The sequence below is a fragment of the Terrapene carolina genome, unplaced genomic scaffold (assembly GCF_002925995.2).
Source record: "Terrapene carolina triunguis isolate 2854851 unplaced genomic scaffold, T_m_triunguis-2.0 Scaffold68, whole genome shotgun sequence".
In the NCBI taxonomy this organism is placed as follows: domain Eukaryota; kingdom Metazoa; phylum Chordata; order Testudines; family Emydidae; genus Terrapene; species Terrapene triunguis.
The window spans coordinates 5,907,591-5,919,635 of record NW_020664419.1 but is presented as its reverse complement, the minus strand read 5'-3'; the positions used below and the strand labels follow the sequence as shown (position 1 = coordinate 5,919,635).

General features: G+C 44.2%; 1 protein-coding gene across 2 annotated transcripts in view; it reads left to right on the top strand.

Annotated features, from left to right (window-relative positions):
* Positions 1-12,045, top strand: part of PRKCQ (protein kinase C theta) — an 89,435-nt gene that overhangs the window by 24,479 nt on the left and 52,911 nt on the right. For both annotated transcript variants that reach the window (XM_026648616.2, XM_026648615.2), the window contains one exon: positions 546-671. In XM_026648616.2, the coding sequence (XP_026504401.1) occupies positions 554-671 (118 nt within the window). In that variant the 5' untranslated portion in view covers positions 546-553. The remainder of the gene's footprint in view (positions 1-545; positions 672-12,045) is intronic.

Genomic DNA, 12,045 nt, shown 5'->3' with positions numbered 1-12,045 from the left:
AATAAGTGTCAGCTACCCAGTGATGCCTGGCATCATTTCTACGTTGCATATAAATAGTGCTTCAATTTTTCACAGCGTCATGTTTCACTTTCAGGTTTCCAATAGACTGGTGTTCCCAAAACTCAGTGTTTCCCCACAATGTTCTGTTTTGTGAGCGTGTGACTGCACATGAACTACAGGAGAGGTTATCCCATGAATATGACTTGGTTTCACTATTGCTGTAGTTCCAATGTGTGGTTATATGTGAGCTGGTGTTGAATCAGTGGTACTCTGAAGCCAGCTGAGTGCATTTCCAGCAAATGCCTTGTGACCGGTTAAGTCACACCTTGAAATCAACACATCTGGTTACGTTACCTCACTCATGCGTAGTCTCATGACTGTTTTGTGCTAGTCAAGCAACTTGCTAGGCAGAAGAGGAAATCATAGAGCCCCTTTTCAGATGGATAAGTAGCTGCTAGTTTGCCCCCCGACTACCAGTGATGCTAGTTAAAACAAAGGGAATTTTTAGACTCCCCCAAATATCATTTCTCTTTTCCTCGACACAGGATCTGTCATGTCACCCTTTCTTCGGATTGGCTTATCAAACTATGACAGCGGCCCCTATCTGCCATCACAAGGGGAGGTGATTAATCCTTATTGTGCGGTGATGGTCAAAGAAGCAGAGGAATCGGGTAAGCATATACATGCTAAGATATACATGTTATGTGGCTGTTATAGATGTGTGCCTCTCTGCATTGCTACTTGTGCGTAAAACGTGTGCTGAGATCCTTATAGCATCTTTTAATAACAAATTTTAAAAACGATAGTATTCCGTAGAATAATTCCTCCATCATGCACGGCTTGGCTGGGCTCACTGGGGCCTTCAAGACCAGGATGTTTTTAAAATGTAGCCTAGAAAAGTCCTCATCTTTACTGTGGGCTCATGGGTGCTGAGGCTATCAATCCCAGCATGCATTGCTCCAGAATTAGCTGAGCCAACTCACATTTCATTTTGATTCAAGTTAGGTGCAAATTGCCTGGGTGTCTCTGAGATACAGCGGTATAACTTAAAACGTTCATTTCGTTTTTAGAGATACAGCCAGGTGCAACCATTTCTCTGTTTGAAGAAGCCTGGGAAATCTCTCTCAAACAGGCAGAATCGTTCAAAACTGAATGAACTGTTTAGCATAATCACTGCCCTGTATAAGATATATTTTTGAGGGGATTTTACACTTAGGTATGAAGAGAAAACACTAGAGTAGCCGGTTTTCCAGCTCCAAATGCATGCATTGTTACAGTTTTGATAGTGGAATGACTAATTGGAGAGAGTCCAGCGGAGGGCAATGAAAATGATCAGGGTGCTGGGGCACATGACTTATGTGGCGAGGCTGAGGGAACTGGGGTTATTTAGTCTGCAGAAGAGAAGAGTGAGGGGGGAATGGAGGATGGAGCTCGGCTGTTCTAAGTGGTGGCAGATGACAGAACAAGAAGCAATGGTCTCAAGTTGCAGTGGGGGAGGTCTAGGTTGGATACTAGGAAAAACTGTTTCACTAGGAGGGTGGTGAAGCACTGGAATGGGTTACCTAGGGATGTGGTGGAATCTCCATCCTTAGAGGTTTTTAAGGCCCGGCTTGACAAAGCCCTGGCTGGGATGATTTAGTTGGGGTTGGTCCTGCTTTGAGCAGGGGATTGGACTAGATGACCTCCTGAGGTCTCTTCCAATCCTAATATTCTATGATTCTATGATTTATATAGGCCATAGTGCTGAAACCATTTTCACACGTATTTAAGCATGAGAACAATCCTAATGAGATTACTCACATGTGTAAAGTTATTCGCATCCATAAGTATTTGCAAAATCAGGTCATAATTATTGTTCAAGAATTTCTTGTATTTACTGTTGCATTTGACCATTATTTATTTTAATCATTAGACTAATTGCTGGCCACTGCCTACCATGCTGACCATTGTCTCATTATTTCCTTGCATTCCCCCATCTGCCTGTATCCATCTGTGGTCTCTTGCCTTATACTTAGATTGCAAGCTTCTGGGGGTAGGAACCATCTTTTTGAGTTCTGTTTGTACAGCACCTAGCACAATGGGATCCTGGTCCACGACACGGGCTCTGAGATGCTACAATAATAAATAATAATAATTCAGGTGGCTGTCTTAGAAATCAACCTGCCTGAGGAGTCTCTTTATATCACAAGCCCTGCAGGGTGTTACAGCAGTTAGTAAAAGAAGATTTTTATACGTTTAAAACAATTAATTCAACAGTTGACTGTGGGTTGGGTTTTTTTTAAGAAAATGTGGACTATGTTTGTTTATATAGTATTAAAATTGACCCTTTCATAATATATTTTAAACGATTTTGGAAAACGTAGGGATATCAATCCATGTAAGTGGAAAACAATGGATGCCACCAGATCCTCAGGATCTTAAAACTCACAGCCTTGACTGAAAGCAATACTTTCTCATTACGCTTTATTTGTAGCCGGGGTGTCTTCTTCAGTGAATCCTTTAAAGGAGCCACAACTCAGACTGATGCCTCTGTTAGTTGAGAAGGGAACAAAATAAATTTGGGGAATCTTGGTTTATTCCATTAGAGAAGACTCTGAAGTTATGTCCCTCGCTTAACAGATTATTGTTCATTAAGTCCCGACAATGTTCTCAGCTCTGTTCCGGACACAAATAGTGACAGACTGTGATTGAGGGATCACTTGGTGCCAGCTGGCAGAGGGGTGCCCAGGGCTTTCCCTGGGTCAAATATGTGCATTATTGTTTACCAAAGAGTGGCACGTGAAGTCTCAACTAAAAGGCAGCAGACCACTGGTCGGCATAATCATTGCAAAATGTATACACGGACAGTATTGACGAAGGTATATATCCATACTGAAAATTATGTTCTGAAGATCTGGGAGTTAAGGTATTGGGGACAGGGAGGGATAGCTCAGTGGTTTGAGCATTGGCCTCCTAAACCCAGCGTTGTGAGCTCAATCCTTGAGGGGGACACTTAGGGATCTGGGGCAAAATCAGTACTTGGTCCCGCTAGTGAAGGCAGGGGCCTGGACTCAATGACCTTTTAGGGTCCCTTCCAGTTCTATGAGATAGGTACATCTCCATATATTATAAGGTAGGTCACCAGGAGATGATAAACCTTGGACATGTTCCTTGCAGGCAGGCAGAAACAGACGCTCATCTCTGTGTCTGGCCATATGTATATTGTATGTCTTACAATGGATGCCTATTTGCACATAACCCAGATCGCAGTGGAAAGATTGTGAAATCTACAAGAAAGAAAATGTACAGGGGAAAAAACAACAGCAGGATATGTCCTGATTCTGACTAAAGACAAAGCGCTGCTAGGGATACAAGGAAGCACACAGGATTGTTCACGGAGGCAAGCTGACACCATGTTTGTTGTAGGAAAGTGGGGTCACCATCAGCCTGGCTGGCAAACACTGAAAGGACTTGGGGTGAGCATTGATCTACAAGGCAGGCGCGTATCTAGTTAACGAAGTCTAGGTCCTAGAATGCGTGCTATGATTTTACTTTTCTGTAACCATTTGTTTCCAATACTGCTGTTACTTGACTCTCTCTGCCTTTGTTAAATAAACTTACACTTAATTTCACTGCAAACATACCTAAGTGCTGTGTGTTAAGTGGTGCAGTAATCTGAGGTGGAACTGGTAAACTGAGGCAAATTGTTCCTTTGGATGCAGCGGATCTGTGAACCCTGCGAGCGTCCAGTAGAACAGGGGGATGCTCGGAGGGCTCCAGGACCTGAGTGTACCTTTCACTAGTCTGCAGAGTGACAGTAGGGTCTGTGTAGGCCTAGAAGGGAGCACTTGTGTTGCCCGTGGCTGGTGGGGCTGGGGAGCTGACCCCCCAGCGGGCACAGACAAGACTTCCTCACACTAAGAGCAGGCGGAAGCAGGTGCCTCACAGCCCTGGGTACCCGGGGAAATGTCACACAGACCCTGCCCAGAAGAGCTTGCAATCCAAAAATAGGCACAGATAAGGCAAAATGCACTGGGTGACTTGATGGAAGGTGTTTATTTAATGGAGTTAAGGACCCAGGCCCAGATCCCTAAAGGTATTTAGACAACTAACTTTCACTGATTTCAATGGGAGTTAGTTCCTAAATATCTTTGAGGAGCTGGGCTCCAATTCCCATTGAATTTCAGTGGGATTTGGGCACAGTACTCCCTTAGGCCCCTTTGAAAATCTCAGTTTGTATATTTCCTATACAACCTCTCTTCCAAAATGTTAGGGCATCTGTTAGTTGGCTAGTGTCTCTGATCCTTGCTGAAGATATGGGGTTTTAGGAGAGACATGAAGAAGGAGAAGACGGTGGGGGGTCTGATGTCCTGTGACCTGGCAGCATGGAAGAAGGAATCAAGCCAGGAGTAGGCGAAGGAAATAAAGGGGCATTAAGGTTAGACAGCATCACTGGCAGAGCAAAGGAGGCAAGAGAAGACATGATAAGAGGCAAGACCTGAGATGTAAGCAGGAGTAAAGTTGTACAGGCCCTTCAAGCATATACATGTTGGAATGGGAAACAAACAAACAAAATCTTAGGTTCCCATTTCCTTTGACCTGGTAGATTTCTGAGCCCTGGATATCTTCTGATGCAGTTTAGACTCAATTCCCTCCTGAAAGTTTCATGGAGCTGCTGCTGTTGCTCATAGACTCATAGACTTTAAGGTCAGAAGGGACCATTATGATCATCTAGTCTGACCTCCTGCACAACGCAGGCCACGGAATCTCACCCACCCGCTCCTGTAATAAACCCCTAACCTATGTCTGAGCTATTGAAGTCCTCAAATCACGGTTTAAAGACTTCAAGGTGCAGAGAATCCTCCAGCAAGTGACCCGTGCTCCATGCTGCAGAGGAAGGCGAAAAACCCCCAGGGCCTCTGCTAATCTGCCCTGGAGGAAAATTCCTTCCCCACCCCAAATATGGTGATCAGCTAACCCCTGAGCATGTGGACAAGACTCACCAGCCAGACACCCAGGAAAGAATTCTCTGTAGTAACTCAGATCCCACCCCATCTAACATCCCATCACAGACTATTGGGCATATTTACCGCTAATAGTCAAAGATCAATTAATTGCCAAAATTAGCCTATCCCATCATACCATCCCCTCCATAAACTTATCAAGCTTAGTCTTGAAGCCAGATTTGTCTTTTGCCCCCACTACTCCCCTTGGAAGGCTGTTCCAGAACTTCACTCCTCTGATGGTTAGAAACCTTCGTCTAATTTCAAGTCTAAACTTCCTGATGGCCAGTTTATATCCATTTGTTCTAGTGTCCACATTGGTACTGAGCTTAAATAATTCCTCTCCCTTCCTGGTATTTATCCCTCTGATATATTTATAGAGAGTAATCATATCTCCCCTCAGCCTTCTTTTGGTTAGGCTAAACAAGCCAAGCTCTTTGAGTCTCCTTTCATAAGACAAGTTTTCCATTCCTCGGATCATCCTAGTAGCCCTTCTCTGTACCTGTTCCAGTTTGAATTCATCCTTCTTAAACATGGGAGACGAGAACTGCACACAGTATTCCAGATGAGATCTCACCAGTGCCTTGTATAACGCTACTAACACCTCCTTATCTCTACTGGAAATACCTCGCTTGATGCATCCCAAGACCGCATTAGCTTTTTTCACGGCCATATCACACTGGCGGCTCATAGTCATCCTGTGATCAACCAATACTCCGAGGTCCTTCTCCCCCTCTGTTACTTCCAACTGATGAGTCCCCAGCTTATAACAAAAAATTTTGTTATTAATCCCTAAATGCATGACCTTGCACTTTTCACTATTAAATTTCAACCTATTATTATTACTCCAGTTTACAAGGTCATCCAGATCTTCCTGTATGATATCCCAGTCCTTCTCTGTATTGGCAATACCTCCCAGCTTTGTGTCTTCCGCAAACTTTTATTAGCACACTCCCACTTTTTGTGCCAAGGTCAGTAATAAAAAGATTAAATAAGTTTGGTCCCAAAACTGTTCCCTGAGGAACTCCACGAGTAACCTCGCTCCAGCCTGACAGTTCACCTTTCAGTATGACCCGTTGTAGTCTCCCCTTTAGCTAGTTCCTTATCCACCTTTCAATTTTCACATTGATCCCCATCTTTTCTAATGTAACTAATAATTCCCCATGTGGAACCGTATCAAATGCCGTACTGAAATCGAGGTAAATTAGATCCACTCAATACTTGAGATCCTGCTCAACACCTGTGAAGATCAGGCTGTTTTTATTTAGGTGCCCAAACATGATACCCAAGCATGAAAATATTGGGCTCGATGAAATGCTCAAGGAGATTCAGTTAATTAGTTGCGAAGTTGGTAAAAGAATCCAGGAATCCTGGCTCTGAGCCTTATGCTCTGACCATGCTACCGCCAAGGCTTTTATGGGGAAAAGACGCTAAATTCCCACTATAGGACAGGGAATGCTCAATGAACTTTTGGCTATTGTTGGTGTCTTTTATAAACGTAAATTATTTAAATGGATTTGTTTTTGTTAGTTGGGGCCAATGATATATCAGGATGGAATGAGCTTGTGATGGAATACACCCCTGTGTTCACACCCTATACGCTATTGTAATAGTCTTTGTACAAGGTACGCCTTGTGAGGTATAATTTGAAAACTCACCACTTGCTGATCAGTAATAGCATGGTAAAGTCCATATAGCCACATTATATGTAAAGTGAAGAACATAAGCTGAAATCATGACTGAAATAGGTTTCCCAGATAAGTCTAGAGAGTGATTATACCAGTTTCCCAAAGACAAAGAGCAAGCTGATGCCCCAGCCAGGTCTTAACAAAGTTGATGGGCCCTTACCTACCAAGTGACCATTCTTTGGCAAGAAATGGGACAGGGACAAAGAGATCTGCATCTCAGCGAAAAACAGCCTGGAGTCGCTTTCCTCCAGCAGACTGCCTGTCTCCTGGTTCCCAGCTGGAAATGCTTTTCAAAGAGGGGTTAAAAACTATAAAAAGGAGGGGCAAACACCCCAAGACATCCCTGTCTCTCCCTGTCTGTCTCTGGCATCACACCTAAGAAAACAAAGGAAAACAGCCATTGGACTTTGTGGGGAGGGGTCCTGACCTGAAGCGTTTTAACCTTGTTAGAAGCATGCGGTGAGAAACTTTGCTTGAATCTTATCTAGTTTGTTAAGTTAGGCACTAAAAAGCATTTTATCTTTGTTCTTCTTGTAACCATTTCTGACTCTTATGCCTCATTGCTTGTACTCACTTAAAATCTCTCTCTTTGTAGTTAATAAACTTGTTTTATTGTTTTATCGAAGCCAGCATTGTTAGTTAAAGTGTCTGGGTAACTGCTTCAGGTAATAACTGTTGTGTATTATTCTCTTAACGGAATAACAGACTTCAGATATTTGGACTGTCCAGGAGAGGGCTGGGCAGTATAAGACATACATTTCAGGGGGAAAATCCAGGACTGGGAGTGTATTGAGGTCACCCTGTAGTATAACCAAGGCTGTTGATGTGCATTTACACAAACACATCTGGGAGTGACCTGCATGCTGGTGGCTGTTTGTGAGCAATCCAGGTCAGAGGCTACAGCAGCAAGGCACTGCAAGGCACCCAAAGTTATAGGGCAGGGGTGACAGCCCCCCACTGGTCTGGGTTCCACTCTGGTATCTCACAGAGCCTTATCCCAGATATGCAGCTACATTATGTCTGATTCAAAGCCCCTTAAAACTCCCATTGATTTCAACGGATTTTAGATCAGGCCCTCTATGCTGGCGCCGTTTTGGTAGAAGATTCTGCCTCGATACTTTGCAATGTGCATTGGTGTCATCTTTCACTGCTGTGTCTGTTGAATGCTGTTTTTTCTGCACTTTGTAATTTTAGGCAAGGTTTTCGGGTTGTTTGTTTTAAACAAAGGAATCGCCGTATTTAATCCAAGGCCATTGCCATTCTCCGAAATAAAAGTCAAGTGGTTGGAAGTGCTACTGCAGCTCACTACAGAAGAGAAACCTTTTCAGATATCATAGGAGCCTTTGAGGCATAAAAAAATCTGCCCTTTAAAAGCTGCTCTGGACTTAATGGGCCACCTGGATCCATGCCCTTTTAACACCTGTCTTGATGACATTTGTCTCATGAGAGATTCTGCACTGTATTTGAACTTTATTCGCAGTCCAACTGATCAAGAGACACTGTCAGCTAAGGAGAAAGCCTTGCACTACAGGAAAGACAGCTGCTGTTTCATCTTCCAGGAGCATGGAGGTAAATTAATCCCTGATATAACTCTATTCACTTCAGTGGAGTTACATCAGAGAGAATTTTGCCCTTATGCATTGGCCAATTCATTACCATCCCAGTGTTTGTTTATTTTAGCCGTATATTTTCCAGGGCACTGAAAACTGAGATATTTATTTTGCAAATGATTGTGTCTCTTGGATAAATTGATTTCTCTATGTCGGGTGGCTGGGTAGCTGATGCAGTGAGGACGTCATGGCTCTTCCTGGTAATATTTTTGTTCTCAGTGACATCTGGAAGTTTATGTTGCACTCGGCTGCTTTTCTTTTTGTGCAACTTTTTATCAAAAGATACTGAATGTATATTTATGAGCTTGTGCCTTGAAGCAAGCCTCTGGTATTTGACATACAGAGCCATAGTCATCCCTGATGAAACTCCATCAAAGCCAGGAATTACACCAGGGATGAATTAGGCCCACAGGCTATCTAAGTATATTAATTGCAAAAATCTACATACATACAGTGTTCAAGTGTGAGTAAAATATGCCCAATCACACACTTACTAAATATGTGATGGTCCTTAATCGTAGAGATGGGCCTGATCTAGACCCAAATTCCCCTGAACTTTGGGAAAGTCCATGTACAGATTTAAACTTTGGACTGAGTGGTGCAGCCTCTACTCATATTGTGAGACCCTTATACGAGAAGTCCCAATTCACATGAGGAAACGCTGTGTGGTTAGTTTTGTGCTACAGGTTCTTTTTGCAGAAGCTGTGGCAAGCCGTAAGAAGCTTGTTCTCTGCCTTTATTTCTCTAACGGCTTGGTGCAAAATTGCTCCGGGGAACAACACATCAGAGTTTGGGCTGAGATTTCAGGAAGCAGGGTTTGCCAACATACCATTTGTGACCATCTCTGTTCAAGGATTGGTGTATATGGTGTAAATAAGCCAGTATGAGTAAAGGGTTCACGATCTGGTCCTTACCATATAAAACCTCGACACATACAGGGAGCTGGGACTGGATCCCAGATCTTTCCTTCAAGACTGTATATTTCTTTTCCCAGCCCTTGTCTCTACTTCCTTAGTGAAAGCAGGGGTGGGGATCACTGCTGTGGTGATATGCAAATAGGACAGATCCAGGGAGCTGAGAGGCAGCATCCTAGCAGAGGTCACACTGGGACGCAGCACCAGGTACAGTAAGAGACATCTCTTCTCTGCCTTTTTCTCCAGTGGTCCAGCTGCTGGAAGGGAGGGGAGGGCGTGGCCTCCTAAGGTGAGGGAGATGGAAAGGAGCAATAAAGGCAGCTTTCTGTTGTCATTGGGTGAGCCGGACAGGGAATGGAGTTTAAAAGCTTTCCATGTGCTCCCCATTCTCTGTTCCCTCCCCTCTGGTTCCTGCTCCTCCCTTCCAGCAGCAGCAGGTGGCCGACGGCTGGTTCTCCCCCAAGCCCCAATCAACAGTAGGTTGCTGTCTCCTTATATTGCCTCTACCCACTCTGGACCCTTAGAGAAAAGACAGGGGGGTAGGGGGCTTCTTTTACCTGGGAGTATGGGCTCTCTTAAAATGCTGCTCCTTCAAAACCTAGTCTGAATACAGAATTTGCAGTGGTTTACCTTAAATCAGTTTGCAAACTGATTTAGTTAAACTGGTGCAAGTCTGCGTGAAGACACACTTAATTCAGTTTAAGAGTGGTTCACTGCCTATTAATCCATTTTTTTAAAACTGGATTAAGAAAAATCAAAATGAACTACTTTTAAACCAAAATAAGTGGCTAAACCAAAACTCATACCAATGTCACCTAATTGGTTTATAAAACCACCTTTAGTTAAACTGGTTCCAGTTGGTTGCACACACCCAAGTATTTATAGTTGACCTGATGATGAATGATGAAGATGAGGATGATGCTAATTAATAATAATACCGAGCTCTTACATAGCGCTTTTCATCAGTAGATCTCAAAACACTTTACAAAGGAGATCAGGATCATTATCCCCATTTCACAGATGGGGAAACCGAGGCACAGAGCACTGAAGTGACTTACCCAAGATCACTTGTCAGGTCAGTGGCTAACCCAGGAATAGAGCCCAGGTCTCCTAAATCCCAGTCCCGTGCTGTGGTTTCTATTGCTTCTGTGTGATGTATAAAGAAGTCATGGAAGTATTTTTATGAATATTTGTAAAGCATTTGTAGATTGTCTGAAGTAAGAGGCTATGGAAGTGTAAAGTATTATTGTTATGGAGGGAGTCACCAGATGGTACCATTACACACAGCATGCAAGCAGTGTATATTCTTTGAAGAAATGCTGTATTGTGTTAGTTTTTTTGACATAGCTTCTTTTAAAGGAAGCTGTTGCAAACAGCAAGCGAGTTTGTTCTCTGCCTTTATTTCTCTAATTCCAATCCATACTTGGTGCAGAGTTGCTTCCTGGGAACCAGGTATTGGCTTTTGGGTGGAGATTTCAGAAAGTGGGGGTTTTCCTGCATGCCGTTTGTGACTACCTCTGTTCATGGATTCGTGTATATTGTGTAAATAAACGAGTTACAGTAAGGATACACCCCCTCACTCTGCGTCATTGATTTTTCCTTCAACAGGAAACCAACCTGGAGGGTCCTGACCTCTGCTAACGCTTGGCAGAGGGGCAATATTATTATCCCACAATGCACTTAAACATGCTTTCTATTTTTAATTTTCTTATTCCATTAAATTAACATTTTATAAGAGGAAAAGTTAAGGATGGTTATTGTTAAACAAAGCTCACCTTGAGTAAAGAGTCCAAGTTGACGTGGTGTATAAACTGATAGTTATAAGACTAAGAAAGATAGGTGAGGTTCTTTTCCATTTTTATGGTCACCATGGGGATAAAGCTTTCCCCATAATGGCTTCTCCCAGCTGCTCCAAGTCCGTGTGGGTTTGGGCACTGGAACTGAAGACAGGCAGCCTTTCTCCTGTCCTCTCGGTCACCCTTCTGCTGGCACCCAGGCCGTGTGGAGGAGGAAACTGTCTGATTCAAATGCGGAGAGGGCTAAAGCCGGATCTAAGGACAGGAGTAGATTGGGACAAAGAGGCTGGCGAGACTTGGACTAAAGAGTGGGGGAAGTATGATTGGGACTGGCTGGGCAGTTTTATGGTAGGCCTCAAAGATACCTCACCTCCTAGTAAGATGTGTCTCCTATCATAAGCGTTGACTCCATAGGTGCTCCAGGGCTCAAGCGCCCAAGGAAAAAAAAATAGGGGTGCTCAGCACCCACCAGCCACAGCTGTTCAGCAGCTGGCAGGAGGCGCTCGGGGGAGGGCAGAGAGCAGTGAGCAGCAGGCAGGCCGGGGCCTCAGGGAAGGGAGTGGAGCAGGGGGCGGGAAGAAGTGGAGTGAGTGCAGGGCCTCTGGGGAGGGGGGCAGAGTAGGGGCAAGACCTCAGGGCAGAGTGCAGACATGCCAGACCTGTGAAAAAATGCAGAAATTGCCCTTGTTTTTTGGCTTAATTGGCTTGTGAGTTGCTTGTTGGCAAGTTTTTGGCTGGTAACTTGTTTGGCTTGTAGCTTGTTGTAGCTTGTTGCTCCTTTTCTTTGATCAGCTCCCGGCAAGCAGGGGCAAGGGGGGTGTGTGTGCAAGCAGGGGCAAGGGTGGGAGAGAGTCAGGGGTGCACAGCGGGCCCACCACAGTCCCAGACTGCACACCGGGGGGATCTAGTCACATAGAGTGCTGGGGTTCTTAGGGATTGGCTTGTTTTGGCCTTGTTTTGGGATTCGCTTGGTTTCTGGCTTATTGTGAAAGTCGGGGTGCTTATTTAACACGTGAAAGTTGGCGACTGTGGCGGAGTGGGGATGGAGCACCCAC